Here is an 18926-nt window from a genome sequence, read left to right on the forward strand (position 1 = left end):
TCCTCCCATCCTCACCTCTGGCCCTCCCGGTGACGTTTAACGCCACGCCCATCTCTTTCCTGCCGCCGTGCGAACGAGCCACGATGCCTCTGGCCGTGTCTTATCTAAAACCTTGCATAGACGTCGATTTGGCGCTGTAGAATTGCAGTGTATTTCCAATATGGGGCTTGGAGCGTGGTGTGCCCTCTTTTTTTATCACATATTTTAAAAACACAACTTACCTCGACAGCCACTGCAAGTTAGTTATCCTAGTACCCTATTAACCACGAAAAGCATTACAAGCGTGTATAACGACATAATGTAATGGCCCACTAATAGTTAGTGATGCAAGACACGGGGACGAACAAATGCTTGAATTGACTCAGGAGATGGGAGTCAATCTAGGAGAAGAGTTAAGCGAGCGAGTTCATCTTCGACTCACAAACTGAAAATGATGACTGAAGACTAAATTACAGTCCAGGACAAAAAAAAAAAGGCCAATATTGAACGACCCTTTTTACTGAGTGACCCGTCAAGAACCGAATCTCAAAACAGATTTGAACCTTTTTAATCACTGCGAATAGTCCTCACTTTCAGTGTGAAACTTGAAGCTTGCTCTGATGAACACAGAGCTGGAGGCGCTGGAACCGATGTATGAGATTAATTAATACAGCACTGCAATGTTGATCTTGCAACACCAAGAGCTAATTTCCACTATTTATTTTCATCATAAAATGGAATTTGAAGAAAATGTCGTGGCCTGACCTGGCGAGCTTGTGCCGGGCACAGTGATTGAAAAACACTGAGGTAGGCCCGCAGTCATGGCAGGAAAGACTCTTTTCCTCCGCTACCTATTTAATTGTCAAATTCTCAGTCATTTCAAGCTGGTTCAAAGCTAATGTTTGCACCGCGAGAAAAAGCTCCCAGAAGCGGCGGGTAAAATATGTCAGTTTTTCGGTCGGGAACCCGGAGGCAGGAGCTTCGACGTGTACACCTACTCCCAGAGTGGTAGAGCGGTCTCGTCCCTGTTGTGCTGGGATAGAAAATTTGGGACCCGCGGTAAACGCAACCCGCTAAACCCCTGCGATATAACATTTTTATTGAAAATTGTTTTCACCGGTGTAGAAGCCTGGAAAAGGCTTTTCCTTCAAAACTCCTGAGTAACCCTTATTTCTCACAGCCTGTTCCCTTGGCCCCTTCCGAATTTCCCTTCTACAGCAATGGGAAACCACCGCTCTCCACTCGCTCTCTCCATTGCAATTATTTAAATCGCTTTGCAAAATGCTTTACTTCTATTTGGAAAAGGTCGCAACATCTACAGCATCTACAACATGTAGTGTACCACAAGATCATGAGTATCTTACAATTAAGACAGACCATAGGCTCTCTCTCTCTCTCTCTCTCTCTCTCTCTCTCTCTCTCTCTCTCTCTCTCTCTCTCTGCGTATCCCACCCCTGCCACCATGTTTCATGGTCAGATCCGATCACGTTAGCCCCGTCTCTCTCTCCGCTCCCCCATTCCCCCACTGCCGACTGACTAATGCCTTTCATCTAAAGGGCAGCTTTCGCGGAAGACTCGCCCCTGCTCCTTCTCCTCACCCGTGGCGATGGTTTGAGAAAGAGAGAGCTCCGTCTCATCTTCTACCTCCCCCTCTCTCATTCTCTCTCTCTCTCCCTCTCTCACCCCTCGGGGCCGCTCCTTCTCACCAAGAAGCCTCTTCAGATTGTCCTTGATGCGACCGGGCCCCGAGGTGTGTCAATAAAGGTCGGGGCACCATTCGCAGCCCGATGGCTTCCGCTCATGTGTTGTTCTTCACGTTGGAGGGAGATGACCCCTCCACATCGCTGCACCCGCCGCCGTTTCTCCTTCCTATCAAAACCCCTCGCGGGCAATCTCTGTTTCGCCCCAGCCCTCCCACAAATCTATCACCACGTTCCAACGGGGTGACGACGTTCGGCGACAAATGTCTTTTCCTCTTTTCCTCTGTCCAATATTGTCGCTGCACAATAACAAAATAGCATTCGCCTGTGGGACGTGGCAGGCGAAATAATTACATTTCACACGGAGAATGTTGTGATTTATTTGCACAACCAATGGCTTCGGCTTCCCAATGATTAGATTAATGTGTTTGAATGGAAGAATTGAAATATTATCTGAGTGCCAATGCTAGTGCGCTGCACGTGGCTTTAAGGACCTTTGAGTACCGATACTGATACTGGTGTACCTTAAAGAATGCATTCCTAATTCCCAATTCCCTTTTTTTAATATCCTGGAAATACTGAGTTAAAGGTCAGAGGCCAAGGTCACTGCCTTCAAATCAAAATAACCTTTTGGTTTGTTTTCAGCTTACTACTTGGGCATTGAAATTCAGTATTGAATGCCACAGAATGTTCCAAGACCCGAGATGCAATTCAGTCCATAACATACAAAGTCATTATAAATTCGACACCCAGCCCTACAGTATTTGGCTTCGGCTTGTGTTAACGAAAGGACTTCCTACGGCGTATTTTAAGGTGTAATGTTTAATAAATGATAACGCCTTGTTAACCATAGCGTCACGTAGAGATGGCGTATGGCAGGCGGCCGATCGCAGCCCCCCGAGACAGAGCTGAGGAAGCCGGGCTTTGACAAACAGCCTGCCCTCTACCTGTCGGCTAAGGACGGCCGGACTTCATCTTAGCACACTGGTCCGGGCTCGTCGCTGGGAGTTATAGTCCATATCTCTCACCATCAGTGGCTCGCGAGGGACCGCCTGACACGCCGGGTTCAAGGTCTTGACGAAATGAAACGCCAATTAGCACAATACCGTACATCACAAGATAAAGCAATAGAATCGCAGAGATCTTCTCATCTCAAAATCCTTTCACACATACAGTGAGAGTAGTTCTGGGATTCGGAAACCTTGAGATTAGAGAGGCACTGATCATGATTTCTAATTGCCGAGTCCGATTGCCGGTTTTTTACAAGCAAATGGGCCGATTCTGATACAGATTACTGATTTTTTTGCTCTATTTTTAAGCAACAGACAATAAAGAAAGAAAGAAAGAAAGAAAGAAAGAATAATTTTAAAATATGTTTATTTTCTTTTTGACAGTCCGAAATGTTTTTTTTTTATTATATTGTGTAATTTTAAGATTTAAAGGAAAAATCAGTGTGACGTGTCGTTGAGAGCAGTGGCATCACTCAGGGGTAGGGGTGGGTGCGGACCGCACCGGATGACAGGGCAGTGACATCAAAAAGGCCGTGGAGAAAATCTTTGTGCAGTGTTTTAGCAGAAATGTATTATTTTTTATAAAAAATGTTGCGCAGTGTGCACGCAAGTGAATGAGCTTTGTCCGTGCGGCACTCCGTACTCGGCTCCGTCCATCGCTCTCCGACGCTCATTCTGCTCTTTGCTTTGCTTTGCTCTTCTGACTTCTGCTCTTCAGCAGGGTTGTATCGCTTAAACTGCTTTACGTTCACTCACGTTTTCTGTAAATCGTAGCGTCAAAAATGTGTTTCCTTTACTTTGTCTTTCGATTCCTCTTGAATCTACTTGAACTATGTGTTCCTGTTCAGTGCGCCTGAGCATGGGTTTGTGAAATGTGGGTTTGTGAAACCCTTTGAGACTGAATTTTCGATTAGGGGCTTTAAAAATAAACTTGACTCGACGGACGGAGAAAATAAACAAAAAACAAAACAAAAGAAACAGCCAAAATAAACCAAAAACCTGCCGGTTGCCAGTCGTTAGGAGCAAAACACGGTTCTGATTAATGGCCGGTCGACTGGTGCATCTCTGCTGGTGTGGGAAGTGGGGAAGGAATTTGTGAAAAGGGAAGTTATGGGAGAAGCTGGAAAAATGATCCTCTTATGTGGGAAAGCATTTCAAGAATTCCTTATTCGGCTCCGAGCATGTCGAGCTGCTGCCACTACTGACACTTTTTCCAAATTCCGTTTTTTAGGGAAATATTTACATTCTCTCACCCTTGCTCAAAATATAAGTTTATATATAATGCTCTAAATGCTAAAATAAAGTCAACTATTTGCAGTGTTAAACAGAATGCTTTTGAACAGAGAAGCGAGAAGAAAGACAACTGAACCAGCAGGTAAATACGCGATCCTATATTTGTATTGCTTTTCCACCTTCGATACAGTGTAAAATAAACAATAAAAAATAACTATAAACTAGAAAAAAATAAACTATAAAAAAGGAACTTTGTGTGTGTGTGTGTGTGTGTGTGTGTGTGTGTTCAGCACCTTTTTCATTTTCATGTCAACATGTAGGACATTTTTGACAACCCAGCAGTCAACAAGAGCCCATTCTTTAACCCCTGTTCCACCTATAACAAGCTGTGTTTCTGCACATAATGTGTTTGTGTGTGTATGTGTTCATAAAGCCATGCCAAGGTAACAGAAGAAACAGGCGTAGGGTCGTTATGAACTTTCCCCACTCGTATGAATTACCAATGTATTAAATATGAGCGTGGCAATTATAAAAATCAATAATGCAATGCAAGAAATAAATTGTGAATGTAATAAATGGTGTCATCCGTACGAGGACTACTCTTGTGCATCCCAGACTATTTAAAACTTCAGTGATATAGTACTAAATTGAAAAAAACACACATTTTTTCATATGAAAAGGATAATTAAGTTCACAATTTCATTATCGTGAATTTCTTTGAAGGTCAAAAAAATTCCTGTTACAGTCAAAAATAATTACCTACGAATCTCTTTTCCGCTCTCGCATATTTAAACAAGCCCAAAGAATGCGGGCCTGGCGTACGGTGGAATTTTTATTTTATTTTTAATGTCAGCCCTCCGAGCGCGCACTCAATGCAGTCCGCCGTGGAGCCTTTTGTTCTTCACGAGAGGTCCTTAAGATGAGTGCATCCAATTACGCCGCAGCTCTAAGCCTACACAATAATTCCTCGACATGTTGTGAGGGGGAGTTGCAACCCATCGCTTTGGAAAAACCTCCGGCAGTTTGCGTCGAAGCCTCGATTGAAAACAGCTTCAGGTCGGGGGCTTTTGTGTGTCTCCCAACAACTACGACTTGATTACACATATGTGCTATTTATCCGTGTTATCGTGTTTGATCAACTACAAGCATGTGGCTGCGCATGCCCTCCCGTGTGTGTTGATCCGCTCACGCCTTTGCTAATATAGACCTCCTCTTTTCCACCTGTCGGAGAAACTGGCACCAAGGTGGAGCCATGGTGTCTGAAGTGAATATTCATAGGCTTTGAGGCCACTTTTGTATATCCTGTATATATATATATATATATATATATATATACATGTGTGTGTGTGTGTGTGTGTGTGTGTGTGTGTGTGTGTGTGTGTGTGTGTGTGTGTGTGTGTGTGTGTGTGAATACAGGCGGCTGGTGCAAGAGATCCACGAGCGTCAGTGTTCTCTTCCGTATAGAACAGATGGAAGACGGCTTGCACATTAGCTGTGGCATTTGTCAAAGCGGCGTCGTAAAATACAAATGAGCTCCCGCGCACATCGAAGAAGCCAGTGCCTTTTTCCCCCCGTTCAAAGCCAGGGCAGAATACCGTTTCTGGGAAATGTGCTGAGTTACGGATGGATGGAAATTTTAACTTGTCCCCCTTGTTGCCGACATCTTTGCATATGTCAAATTATCCCGGCACAAGCTCCGGCAACACCCGACAGAATCGGAGCCAAAGCAATTAACGTATCTGCGTATATGTAACACCAAGTCCCGGTGGCTTCATGGTGGATTTGAATGTAATTGGACTGGAATTTGAAAATCTAGGGGGTTTCTGCTCAATATTTGTTATCTGCAGTGCCTAGCCAAGCTGTAGTGGAAGAGGCCGGTGATCAATACAGAAGAAGGGGGAACTATGAAACTGCTTCTGGTCTAAATCTTCAGACGACGACAGCAGCACTGTAAAGTTCCAGTCTGTGGGTTGACTTCAAATAGTCAAACACATAGTAATAATAGTGAGATTATTCGAACCGCACAGCGATGGAAGTACAAACTTTAGCCAATGTAGCTGTTGAAGCCGCTATATCCGCCGCTTGTCCGCTATGCTGTATGTTAGTCTGGAAAATGGAGATGATTTGAATGGGATATCATAGCAAAGCAGACTGGTCTATATCTCATCTACAGAGATATAACAACGTCTGAACAACAAAACAAACAAAACAAACAACAACAACGCCTCTGAAAGACTGCGTTATTATTGGGCGCTAACGTAGCCTAGCATGTCCTCGCTCTACTTTTCAAAAGTCAAACCACTGCACTACGCTTTTCCAAAATCTGTCTTTTATCCGATGGCTGTGAAGAAAGCAGGCAGGGCTGTCGTCACGGGGCTGCGTCGGATGTCGATCAAACTGGGCTCACGTTGCTATGCCCACCGGGGAAAACGATAAAACACCAAATTGAGGCGGAATATGACGGGAACTCGCAGAAAGAAAAGGCAATGCGGCTACAACCATGACTTGGAAACCACCTAGAACTGGGTGAAGCTGGTTGAAGGTAAGTTTTCTTGCTAAATTTGCAAAAAGGGTTGAGTTTTTAAATTTGGCACGGAGAGCAATACGACGTGAAACGACACAGTACAGGTGAGGCTCACAAGAAAAATGTGCATAGAGATGTTACGAGCTCAGGGACAGAATGGAATTTTTTTTTTATTTTTTGAAGCAGGACAGGCCTAATATCAAAATGCTTGGATGGCCGTCTAAGAATTGGTAACGTGTCCCACATTGTCCCACACAAACGTGCCCTTTGTCCCACATCTGGTTTGTTGGCATCTGGTCACCCTACTCCCTCGTCACATCTGTGCAGAGCACTGGTGAACAAGGTGCGCTGCCCGGCCCCGTGTCGGCGTAGCGCGGCTCTTTGTACACCGTAGCAGAATGACTCTTAATGAGGCGTGTAATGTCCTCTCTTGAAAGAGATGGCGCCGCCACTCTGACGTGCCTCATGAAACATGCATGGACGCCGGTGCGTGGGAGCCCCCGGTGCTGCTCCATGATTTTATAAACCAGACAAACCGCTACGGAGTCTATGATTCCCCTCTCATGGTCCTAAAAAGGGCCGTTACAGGAGGTGTTGCACTGAAAAATGAAAACATGAAATCTGAATACTGCTGGTACACAAATTGAGATTAGAATTTGAATGAGATATGAAGATTTTTCAGATACCGCTGAGGCAATGTCTTCAAGTATCAGAAAAATAATCTCTCTCTCTCTCTCTCTCTATATATATATATATATATATATATATATATATATATATATATATATATATATATAATAATCTGAGCTAACTCTAGGGTTTTCTTTCAGTGAAATAAGTGACGTAAGAGGACAGCACGGTTGATGCCTCTCTACGTGGAGGGAGAAAAAATGTACTGAATCTCATCACGGAAAATTATTTACATATTGATTTTCTTTTCCATACGTTTCGTATTTTCTCCTTTTTGTCCTTCTTTTTTTTATAAACATTGACCTTTTGCAGTGCCTCTGAAATTTCTCTCCGCCTGTTGAGATCGGGCGATTTGTCGCAAATTGCCCATTTAATGCGACACATATGGGGAAGGATTTGCGGAAGCTCTCGCCAGCAGCTGCCTGCTCTCTTTGCGGGTTTCGCTGGGAAATTTGCTTTGTTTTGAAGGATGTCGAGCCAGTCACAGCGCTCGTTTTCCTCGAACCCACCAACAAACTGGGACATGGGCGATTTCCAAAGCAGCTGTCCTTTACAATCACGCCTTTCCTCAGATCAAATGACAGAGTGATCCAGCGTATATTGTAGGTAACGACAAATCAAATGTCAGAAAAGAAACATTATCCATAGGTTGTGATTTTCCATTTTCCATCAGATTCAGAATCTGTTTATTGGGCCAGGTACAATTTTCATGTGCAAGGCTTCTGTCATGGTACAGTGGGTGAATTGTAATCCAAAATAAATGAAAATAGAAATAAAACAGAAGAAGGAAAACAATACTTAGTCTATGACTATGGCTATGACAAAGTGGCAGTAGAGATGCGTGAGTAATGAATGGTTATAAATACTGTATAAATATGATAAATAAATATTGTTGGACATTTCTGTTGATGATAAATTAAGGTAATACTACTACTACTACTACTACTACTACTACTACTACTACTACTACTACTAATAATAATAATAATAATAATAATAATAATAATAACAATATATACAACAGTACTGACATGGTTCAAAACAGCTGGGTTACACAAACTTATTACAGTGTCATTACAGTGTTATTACAGTGTTGTTGCATTTCTTAGGTTAGTTTAAACAATGGCAAGGGAGCACAACATGTTAATTCAGAAGATAGACAGGAGCAGAGACATAGAGACAGAATCTGTTGGATTGAAGGTGCACACAGTAGATAGATGTCGTGAGGAGTGAGATTAGAAAGTTTAGGCCTCTAGAGTGAAGTTCCAGAGACTAATTGCTTTTGGTTTGAGCTTCCACGGGACTGACACGCACGCACGCACACGCACGCGCACACACACCGGCCATTTAAAAGATGCAAACAGATCTGTCGGCCTGGGTTCATATGTTCCGCGGAAATGTCCAGAAAGAAGGGAAGAAAAACAAAAGTATAAAATAGAGAAAATAGATCCAGCAAAGCTCTGAGTGCAGAAAAATCACTGTCCAAAAAGAGTGAGGATTGAATTTAAAAAATAGATGGACTGATTGAATAAGATTTTGCTTGATAGGAGATCTCAAAACAGGAAATGCAATCGCATATTTGAAATTACAACTACTTTTCCTAAGAATACATTTCTACAGCATTGTTACATACAAGTTAAACAAATGAATCTAAACCAATCAGTTAATCGAAAAAAATGACCAAAAATCCAATCCAGCCTTAATGTTTGGATCCGATTGTTCTCCCGAACACTTGCAAACTGGCAACTAGCGGGAAAAACACATCGCTGGCAACCCTGCCCTTGTGCAGCCCAAAGTGGAGGAAATAACAAGCAAGTGTGAGTTTAATTGGCAATAATTGTGCTACAGCTTAAGACAGACTGTTGCTCTGAAGAAAACAGTTTGGACGACTGAGGAGAACATTTAAGCTTTAGCTTTTGAAGTCAAAGTAAGAAAATACATTTCTGGAAAAAAATGATGACGTTTGTATCCACAGGGGCGATCTAAGTGTTTTTCGAGGCCCTAGGCAAAACCTAGAAATCTTCAGTGTCAAACACTTCATTTCCTGAATTTTTATGCACCAATTTGTACCTTTTTTGCATTAATCTATGGTGGAAATGTCTTTATTTATGCAACGGAAAACACAAAATTCAGGCAGCAGGTGACAATTAAAAATATAATGGAACTTAATGCAGTAAGGCTCGAAGGCATTGTACTGTTTTCAGATATTAATTCTCCTGTAGATCAACTTTGGATTCACATCAATGATGAATTAATTCATTTTAATTGATTTATATCCCTTGGAGTTTAATAGGTCATATGTGTCTCAGCACGATTTCTGCTCATGTTCGAAACTTTCTGCACATTCAAAACATATCGCATATATCTGTGTTTTGGGATGATTTTTCAGAATCATGTACATCTCAACATTGTTATTGAAGCTGACTGAAAACAAGAATACAACACATTTTGGCCATGACCGATTAAAACATTGATAGAATCTTAGAGAATGAGTCCTGCCTGCGCGAGGAGAGGAGGAGACGCTGTGCTGCTGCTGACTGAGATTAACGCTGTGTGCGTGTGTGTCCGTGTGTGCGTGTGTGCGGGCGTGTGTGGTGGGAATAATTACATTTGCCATAAAAGATAGAGGAGCAAATTCACAAGAGGATTGCGGCCACTAAACCAGAGCAAATAACAGAAAAAGCTAGCGTCTAATTCACAAAGCACCCACAGGGGGAAATGCACCGCAAACTGCGCTGCCACGCAAGCGGTAACGTTAAATCAGTATTTCGCAATTTTGCAATCAGATGCACGAGGAGAAACGGGGAAATCTCCAATGTGGTCTTATTGATCGCGCAGCAGAGCTGTGAGCTGTTTATTTTTTTGTCCTTTTGACAATTGCCCATACTTACTTTGTCAGGTGGATAATTGCAATCACGCCGCAAAACAAGGGCAAATTGCACTCAGCAGTGAAATCGTTTTGGCACTGTTTGCGCTGGCATATCATTAGCGCAATATCTTTTGTGAATTGGACGTTGAGACGGGGCAGATAGCAAACAAAAATTGATGCACAATGCATGGCGCGCTACCCAGCGCTGAAGAAAAAAGACGCGCCCCTGTCGAAGGCATTGTTGCGTCTATGGGTAACGTTATGTATTTTATAATATTGTATTTTTTTTTTTTAAGTGGAATGAATATAAACAAAATATTTCATACAATTTCAGAGAAGAGACAAACTTTTCAACACTACTGCAAGTGTGTGTCTCTTCGACTCCACCCACCACATCCTTGCCTGCTCTGTGCATTCTTCTCTAATCTGAGTTTTTTCCAAATTCTACTCAGGCGTGAGCGACTGGAAGTGAGTGAGTGACAAAGGAAACAACATATTTCATGAAAAATAAATCCACACACATTGATGAGGTCCTCTATAGTGCGGTGGCCCCAAGCAATTGCCTACCTATGCCTTGGTATGGTAAAACCGCCTGTGGGTATCCATAGAGTACTGTATATATGAAGTGGAAATCTTGTATGGCTACATAAATTCAAGAGTCCAGAAATAACGCTCCGTCAGAGCAGACACTCTTTCCCCACTATTTATCTCTGTGACCCCCCCCCCCCCCCCCCAACACACCCACACACCAGCACATTTTATTGCGGCTTTGCAGTCAGAATGGAATTCTTTATATCCCACCGTTATCGAAATATTGCCTCTGCGCGGGGAACTGTGCAGTAGTTAACAACAAATCCCTGACCTTTTCCCATCTCTTCATCGTCGCACGCGTCTTCATCATATGAATACAGATTGACTGCCTGCTGGTTCTCCCGTATGTCCCACCACCTCCCATCCTCATATCCGTCCATCCAGTGCCTCCGGTGGGGATGCGCTTCTCACGCGTCCTCCCATTTCCCTGGTAAATGCCAACGACAATCCATCTTTCTGTTTTTGGCAGCATGGGGAAAATGGGGGCATCCAAGGGATGGAGTTGGGGAACAAGATGGGAGGGAGGGAGGGAGGGGGCCTCATAGAGCGATCTCATTAGTGGTACTGGGATAACAACATCTCTTCTGTTTTGGGCCTGCCCAATGGACCCCAGAATCAGACTGATCTGGAAGTAGGGGGGGTGTTCGGGGTTGTCTTGGGTCTTTTTGGTCGTTTGAATGGAGAATTCGCATTTTTCTAGCATCTGAATAAACTGGACATACATGGAAAAAAATGTTTTCAGCACAAATGAGGCATAACTCGCGGAGTTAGTTCTGTCAGACAACTCGACGATGCCACGCGCTTCGACGCTCTTATCTGCCGGCCTATTTAAACAGCCAGTCCGTCCTGTCTTACCTGCTTGCTTGCTGTGTTGCTGTGCTCCCCCCACTTGCATCCACCTGCATGGCTCTACTCTTCCATCCAATGGGGGGAGCGGATATTTCGAGCCAATTCTAGCTCACTAAGTATGCCTCCTTGCTGTACACCTCGCCGGGAGTATGGGCAGTAGAGGTCAGACGCCAAACTCAGTCATTCCATAATAAACCTGTATGTCTTGTTTAAACAGCAAGAATTTGTTGTTGATTTCTTATGGTAAATTCTCGGTTCCACTCACAAACGTAGATGTGGTACCATTTGAAAAATGTAGAATCTCTTAGAATTTCTCTTGTTCCTATTTTCTACAAGCGAGAAGTTATTATTAGAAATAAATAAAACATGCCGTTTATTATTACAGGGGATAATTACGACTTTCAGGGGTTTAAGACCTCCTGCCCTTCTTGGATTCTTGGCCAGGTGTGAAGAATTCAATTCAAAAATGATTATTTTGTGGTTTACCACTGGAGCTGCTAAGTATTTTGATCGGTGACACAGAGTTATTGAGCGCAAATTCTCCTCGTTTCAAGAACCCAGTGTGAAAATCGGTCTGATAAGCCTAGCCATATTGATAACAATGTGCTAATTCTTAAATATAATATAGCGCCATACAAAATCTTGCCGTCCGGGGCCAAACCCCAACCAGCCTCTATCGAGTGGTGTGTTATTTTCCTTTGGTGCATTTAGCTGAAAAAATGGTCCACTTTAAAGATTTGTCCCTAAAGGTGGGGGCTGCTGGGAACTTGATTGAGGCCAGCATGGAGCTATTACCGAATGGTCTCGGAGGAGGTCGGCTGTATTGGCCAAGTCGGGGGGAAGAGATTTGAGTGTACTTGCGGGTGGGTAGTAGGGCCAGGACATGGGGCCAATTACGCCACAGATTGCAATCTGATGGGCGAAAAAAAACCAAAACATTTTCCACCTTCCGTTTTCTGTCTTTCTCTAGTTTTCCCTTGTTTGCAAGGTACAGCACACATCGGATTGGCAGTGCCATGTAGTTTTTTAGACACACCCTTCCGAATACCTTTACTTAGCCGTACCCCTATGATTAGGAATATGTGATTTGTCTAATTGACACGTGTTCCTGGATCAACCATTCTATCAAACAATCAGCAAAGAGTGATGTTAACTTGCCTAAAACAATTTCAGTGGTTTGATTGAAATTGATATTGGTATGATATGAATTAATATAATCTATATTAATATGTTGTATAATTGACACACATCTAATCTCAATTCTGTTGTCGGTTCATTCTTCATTGTGGGTTGATTTTGTCTCCTTTGTGTCCACCTTTCAGTATCAGTGGACCTAGAGTGCTTCCACATTGTGTCTGCTCTGCTGCGACTATGCATTTCATTGCATTGTGAGCGCCCCGGATTGGGTGCTTATCAAACTTCCTGGAGGATGAAATAAACTATACAGGAATATTTGTCAAAAGGCAGCAATGTGCACTGAATACAAATCAGAAAATACTGCTGATTGTGCCTCCGAAACACACCGCCACTGACCCTCCCCAAGGTAAAATAGAATACGACAAGACCCCCCTAATGTATATAAGATTGTTCAGCGTTGAAACATCTCCCGCTAAAAAGTTGCCAATACCAGGACTTTTTTAAAGAGGCAATTAGTAACTTTTTTATTTACAGAGAACAGGAGACTTATCAATATCATTTTCATAAAGCCCCGATTTCTATCACAAGATCTTGTTTTTTATTTTGTTTTCAGAACCTTATCAAACCCCTTCTTCTTTTTTTGCTTATAATCACAATCGAACCACTGGGCAAAGGCTGTGTATTCTTCCCCCTGCTCATTTATGGCCATACGTAAACCGTCTTTAGAGTATACCCTAGCTTTACCTGACAGACACCGTTATACCCTTTTAGCGACGACCTTTTGTCCTTTCGTTTAATTACAAAATCTATTCCCTGCTGTTTGGTGGGCGGGTTTTCATCACTGACCTCTCCATTCAGATCGGTGCCTGAAAAACAAAATCTATGTCAAAAAGAAGAGGATTTTTCTTTTTACGAAAAATACATTGATCAAGCAAAGTTATGATTATTTGCCAATGGAATAAAGATAATGTGGATAAGATTGATATTTCTTAAAGAAAAATAATAATAATAATTTATTCTTCTTAGAAGTCCTCTTTCAGAACCGAGTGCATCAATAGTCTGCTGTTCTCTTGAACAAGTTAACTAGCCGAATAAGACCCATAATCCTAGGCCGGTCAATTTTTCTCAAAAGTATAACATTTATTGTTTATTTTCAATAATGTCTGGTTTGTGATATTGGGACGTAACAACATAATGACCAAAAATCTAGGCAAGAAAACCCCCCTCTTCAGCTGCTGTTTTTCCTCATTTCCAACCTAGCGGGAGATAACGACAGGCAGCGTGAGACGCCAAACCTGTGACGGCAGCTGTCTCCCCCTTGTCCAATGTGGTTTCTCGCTGCCTCTTATTGATTTGTATCGATCGGGAGCGCCTGCCGCCTCAGCAGGCGGCTGCTGCTTCTTTCGCTGACATTTTCATTGCAGTATCTTAGCTTCATAAAGCACTGTTTAAACACAACCTGTCTCCAGAGTCCAGCCGTGGTGAATTACTCACAGATCGGTCCAAACGCTGCGTTGGTTGTGCATGAATATGGAATCATCTTTGGAAAAGGTGACCTCCTTTCCTTCCGCCTATTGAAATCTTCAGCCTTTTAATGACCCCGACACAAATCCTTGTCTTCAAACACGAGATGGCAGATTTGGCCCTACTCTTCTGACTCTTCCAATGTCCTCATTTTTATTTTACAGTCAGGGCTGATTTGTCCACACCTCTGGTTTGTCCAACGCCCTCATTTGTCTAACCCCATAATTTGTCCAAGGCCTTCATTTGTCCAATCCCCTGGCTCGTCCGAAACCCTCATTTGTCCGAATGACAGTCGTCAGTCGGAATCTGAAATGTGTGGTTGACTGAAACATAAATCAATATACATAACAGTTCGTAAATCTGTCAAAGTGTTTTATTTCAACTCTGTCTTCTTTATATGCGCTAAATTCTAATATACAGTAAGGCAAATATAAGGCTTTTTTAACAGAGAATTGATGATTTAAACATTTTAATGTTTCCATTAGCTAGCAACTGAAAGGGGAACAAAAGCTGGTTCTGGTGACATGTAAGTTCAGATAAATGCGGTTGTAGTGTATTAATAGAATTGGTCTATCGTACTATAGGTCTAACCCATCACTATTTTCAGTTTGTCAAGCAGCTCCCGAGAAAACTGTTACATTGAAGTGTGTTGGAGCGCCCGAGCCCTCGGTGATGTTGGAATGGGAGGGCTCTGATGTCTCGAAGTGACCCATTTACGTGTGTGTTTCAGACTTAATCAGATGACCGGGGCTTTCCCTGCATAGACAGGCTAGAGCAGCAGCGTGCTACAGTGAGCTGGAGAAGCCATCTGAACTGGCAGTCCATTCCATTTAAATCGCTATCGCCTTTTGCTGCAGGCTGACGTCAAGCTCCCCATATCAGGAATTTTTTGGCAAATTAACCGGTGTCTGCAGCTTTTATCATTATGCATTGGGAAACAAAAACATATTAATGCATCCATTGAAATGTTTTAATGAAAATATGTATTGGAAAATTTGCACGGCCTCATCCAATGCTACAGTGAACAAAAGCTGACCAATAGGCCAATTAAATATGAGATAGGCAGGCAGAAGTGGTGAGCTCCAATTTTTAACAATCTTTGCGTAAATAAATACATTTTTGGATGCATTTTAAATGCCAAAAGTGCTTCCCTCTTAGATGCCAAATTCTAGAAGTTGAAATATGATCCTTGGATGGATATTGCCTCTTCCAGCAATCCGTCGACCTACCACTGACCTAAGAAGTGTGTGTTGAAAGACCCGTTTGGATATCTCTCCAGCAGTGCCACCCCAACACTGTGCCAGGCTAATGTAATGCACGACTAAGCTTTCGTCTTTTTTTTACTTTGTCAGGTTATTGATTAAGTCAAGGTTAGAGTGCTTGGAATGTTCCGGCTCTCCATCTGGCTAGAGGGTTTTATTGCTCGGGACCTATAATTGCGTTCTCATAAATCCGAGCGGAGGGCAATCACATAATTGAGCGATGACTTGATGCTTTAACAGCATCGGAGTGTATTTGGCAAACAAAACAGAGATCTGTGTTGAGTTATTAAAGGAAAGTACGATGACCAGCTGAACAAAATGCATGTTGTCAAGGTGAAAGTGCCTTTTAGATAATCAGATGACAAATAATGACTTGATGCTTTCAGACCATCAGTGTTTATTTGTCAAAATGTTCAGCGTAGTCTCTCAGCCTTTTGAGAGATGTTATTATTTACAATGTTGAGGAGAGGAAGTTGGCCCCAGAAGCACGACTTCAACTTCTGTTTCGTCTGTGACAAAAAATCAAAGTCCTCCCATTCCTGTGCTGTCAATTCATGGTATGTCCAAACTCCTCCCTGACCTTTCCACCCATCTTTCTTTCTTTCTTCATCTTCCCAGGACCGTGGGGTCGGTGCATGGGCAGCGAGTGCGGCCCCGGCGGAAGCCAGAGCCGGGCAGTGTGGTGCGCCCACTCGGAGGGCTGGACCACCCTGCACACCAACTGTGACCAGGCATCGAGGCCTCACAACCAACAGAGCTGCTTCCGCGTGTGCGACTGGCACAAGGACCAGTATGACTGGCAGCTGGGCGCCTGGAACCAGTGCGTGCCCGTGTCCATGCGCAGCGCTGGGGTGCAGCGCCCGGCGGTGTGCACGCGGGGTGAGGAGGGAATCCAGACCCGGGAGGTGGGCTGCGTCCAGAAGGTAGACGGCGAGCCGGCGGAGGACGCCATCTGCGAGTACTTTGAGCCCAAGCCGCGGCTGGAGCAGGCCTGCCTCATCCCCTGCCCGCGGGACTGTGTGCTGTCAGAGTTCAGTCCCTGGACGTCCTGCTCCAAAACATGCGGCACAGGCCTGCAGAACCGCATCCGCGCCGTGCTGGCCCCGCCACTGTTCCGGGGTGCGGCCTGCCCCAATCTGACTGAGTTCCAGACGTGCCAGCCAGGGCCCTGTGATGGCGAGGAAAGCCTCTACAGCCTGAGGGTGGGCTCCTGGGGGCCCTGCGCTGTCCCCTTACCACGGCAAGCCAGGCAGGCCGACAAACCGCCCAGGGAGGCTGACAGAGTGGGCCGAACGGGTGATAAAGAACCCAGGGAAGGTGAAAAAACAGGCAGAGCGAAGGATAAGCCACCCAGGGGAGGCGACAAACCAGATCGAGCAAATAGAAAATCAGCCAGGTTGAACAGGAAACAGGAAAGGCAGGCCGACGGGCCCCCCAAGCGAGCGGACAGGCCCAAAAGGCAGAAAAAGGCCAAGAACAAGGAGAAGAGAGAAAAGATTAAGGAGAAAGTCAGGGAACGGTTAAGGGAGAAGGGCAAGGCCAAAGATCCGGATGCCCGAGAGCTCCTCAAGAAGAAGAGGCTCAGGAACCGGCAGAACCGCCAGGGGGGGAAGTTCTGGGACATCCAGGTTGGCTACCAGACCCGAGAGGTGACCTGCGTACACAAAAGCGGCAACATCGAGGCCCTCAGGTGAGCTGGGCTGGAAAGGCCCCAAACTGAGTTCTTAGTAACCCTGAAACGTTCTTGTGTCTCTGATGACCTGGTTCTCCACCTTCCAGAGTTTACAAGTGCCTTAGTGGCAAAGAAATGGTGTTGCCCTTGTGTGTGTGTGTGTGTGTGTGTGTGTGTGTGTGTGTGTGTGTGTGTGTGTGTGTGTGTGTGTGTGTGTGTCATAATTACTGCCCATGAATCTGCTGCCGAGTCATATTTGATTTGAAAGTAAGAAGTGACGGGGTTGGAAGAGAGTGAGAGAGAGAGAGAGAGAGAGAGAGAGAGAGAGAGAGAGAGTGACAGTGTTAGAAAAGCCTTGATATCAGTTTCTCTCTCTGTTTTTGTGAGCTGTGACAAGCCCACCAAAATTATCAATCATTTCATTTTCATTTTGGTATTTAGCCCTTTACTGGTTGACTCCTTAAAAATCACTGAATATTGTTTACTACTGAAAAACTGAAAGAATCTTTCAAGTTTGACCTTTTTTTGTGAAGGACAGAAGAACCGGAGATTACGTTTTCCTTTTGATATTCAGGCTATGAAACCGAAAGTGTTTCTGAGTTATTCATTTCCTCTTTAATCTTGGGCAGTTGCACTGTGCGCTCACTGAGATAAATGAAATCCAAGCCAAGACTTACTGCCTTACACAGAAGCGAATCTCACCAGTGTCGGGAATTATAACAAGCATGTTTGGAGAAAAGTGATTCTTTTTTCAAAGCGATGACATGAAGGAATATTAACAAATGTATTGATAAAAAAAATAAAGCACATATCACATTATGCTCCTATTTATTTGCGGGTTTTTGCTTTATGTCTGCAGTAAACTCCAAACAAAGAAAATAACATTTATTTTGTTTATTTTTCTAAATGTGTCTTTTGGCATAAAAGGTTCTGTTTTTGTTTTTTTTCTGTTTTTCATTCATTTTCGACTTCAATCTTATTTTTACGTTTTTTCAATCTTGGCATTGGGTCGTGTTTTGTTTGTCTGTTCAGCCAGTAAGTGCGATATTCATTCATTTGGAGGAAATTGATTTGGTGGAAAGGGGCAAAGCGGAATGCAGCTTGCAGGTGCCCCATCCCTGGCACGCTGATGGGATGGGCCCCTAGCGACCACTGGGACCCGCTGCAGCTGCACCGGCAGTTCTTACGCCACTGCTCAGCAGATTATAAATTGAGGAAATAACTGTCTCACTGTCTCCTTCGTTTAGTTAATGCCCTGACTTGTGTCTCTGTCTATCTCGGTCAACGGCTAAAGTGGGATATCATTTCTCAGACACAACAGATATATAGAATCTTAAATCCTGGGACGTCCGGTTCCATAGTGACATTTAATTGAATGAGGACAACCTTCCACATGGCGTCGAAAAAACAATTTCATTGTTATGGGGTGAATGCCCTAATTCTGTCTCCAGTTGCCTGGATGGCTCCAATAGAGGCCACCGAGCCCGGGATCCGTTTCACATTACGAAAAAGAAAACAAAATTTTGTTTTTAAGATATGTTTATACATTTTTTAAATCCTTAAAACAATGGAAAATACAGTACTTCTTGTGCCATTTCTAGGTTTAAAAAGAAACGACTCCATCTGAATAATACACCTCAGGATTAAGGGTGAGAACTAGTGTGTGTGTGTGTGTGTGTGTGTGTGTGTGTGTGTGTGTATGTGTGTGTGTGTGTGTGTGTGTGTGTGTGTGTGTGTGTGCTTGTGTGTGCTCAGACCTATCCAGTGGCAGGTCCAGGCTTTACTCCTTTGCAGAGCTTCTCAGTGAAATGCACAGATGGTTGAAAGAGGCTTAGTGGAAAATGATGACCGTATTATTGTTGACCATGACTCACAACGGAATTTAG

The 18926-nt window shown here is 43.6% G+C and overlaps 1 protein-coding gene across 1 annotated transcript in view; it reads left to right on the forward strand.

Moving 5' to 3' along the window:
* The window catches only part of thsd7aa (thrombospondin, type I, domain containing 7Aa), a gene marked incomplete at its 5' end in the record, with an annotated part of 98066 nt that overhangs the window by 27276 nt on the left and 51864 nt on the right, over positions 1–18926 (forward strand). Inside the window, one exon of the mRNA XM_080023318.1 lies at positions 15987–17058. Coding sequence (XP_079879444.1) covers positions 15987–17058 — 1072 coding nt within the window. The remainder of the gene's footprint in view (positions 1–15986; positions 17059–18926) is intronic.

This window comes from Zeus faber, assembly GCF_960531495.2.
Source record: "Zeus faber genome assembly, chromosome: 1".
Classification (NCBI taxonomy): domain Eukaryota; kingdom Metazoa; phylum Chordata; class Actinopteri; order Zeiformes; family Zeidae; genus Zeus; species Zeus faber.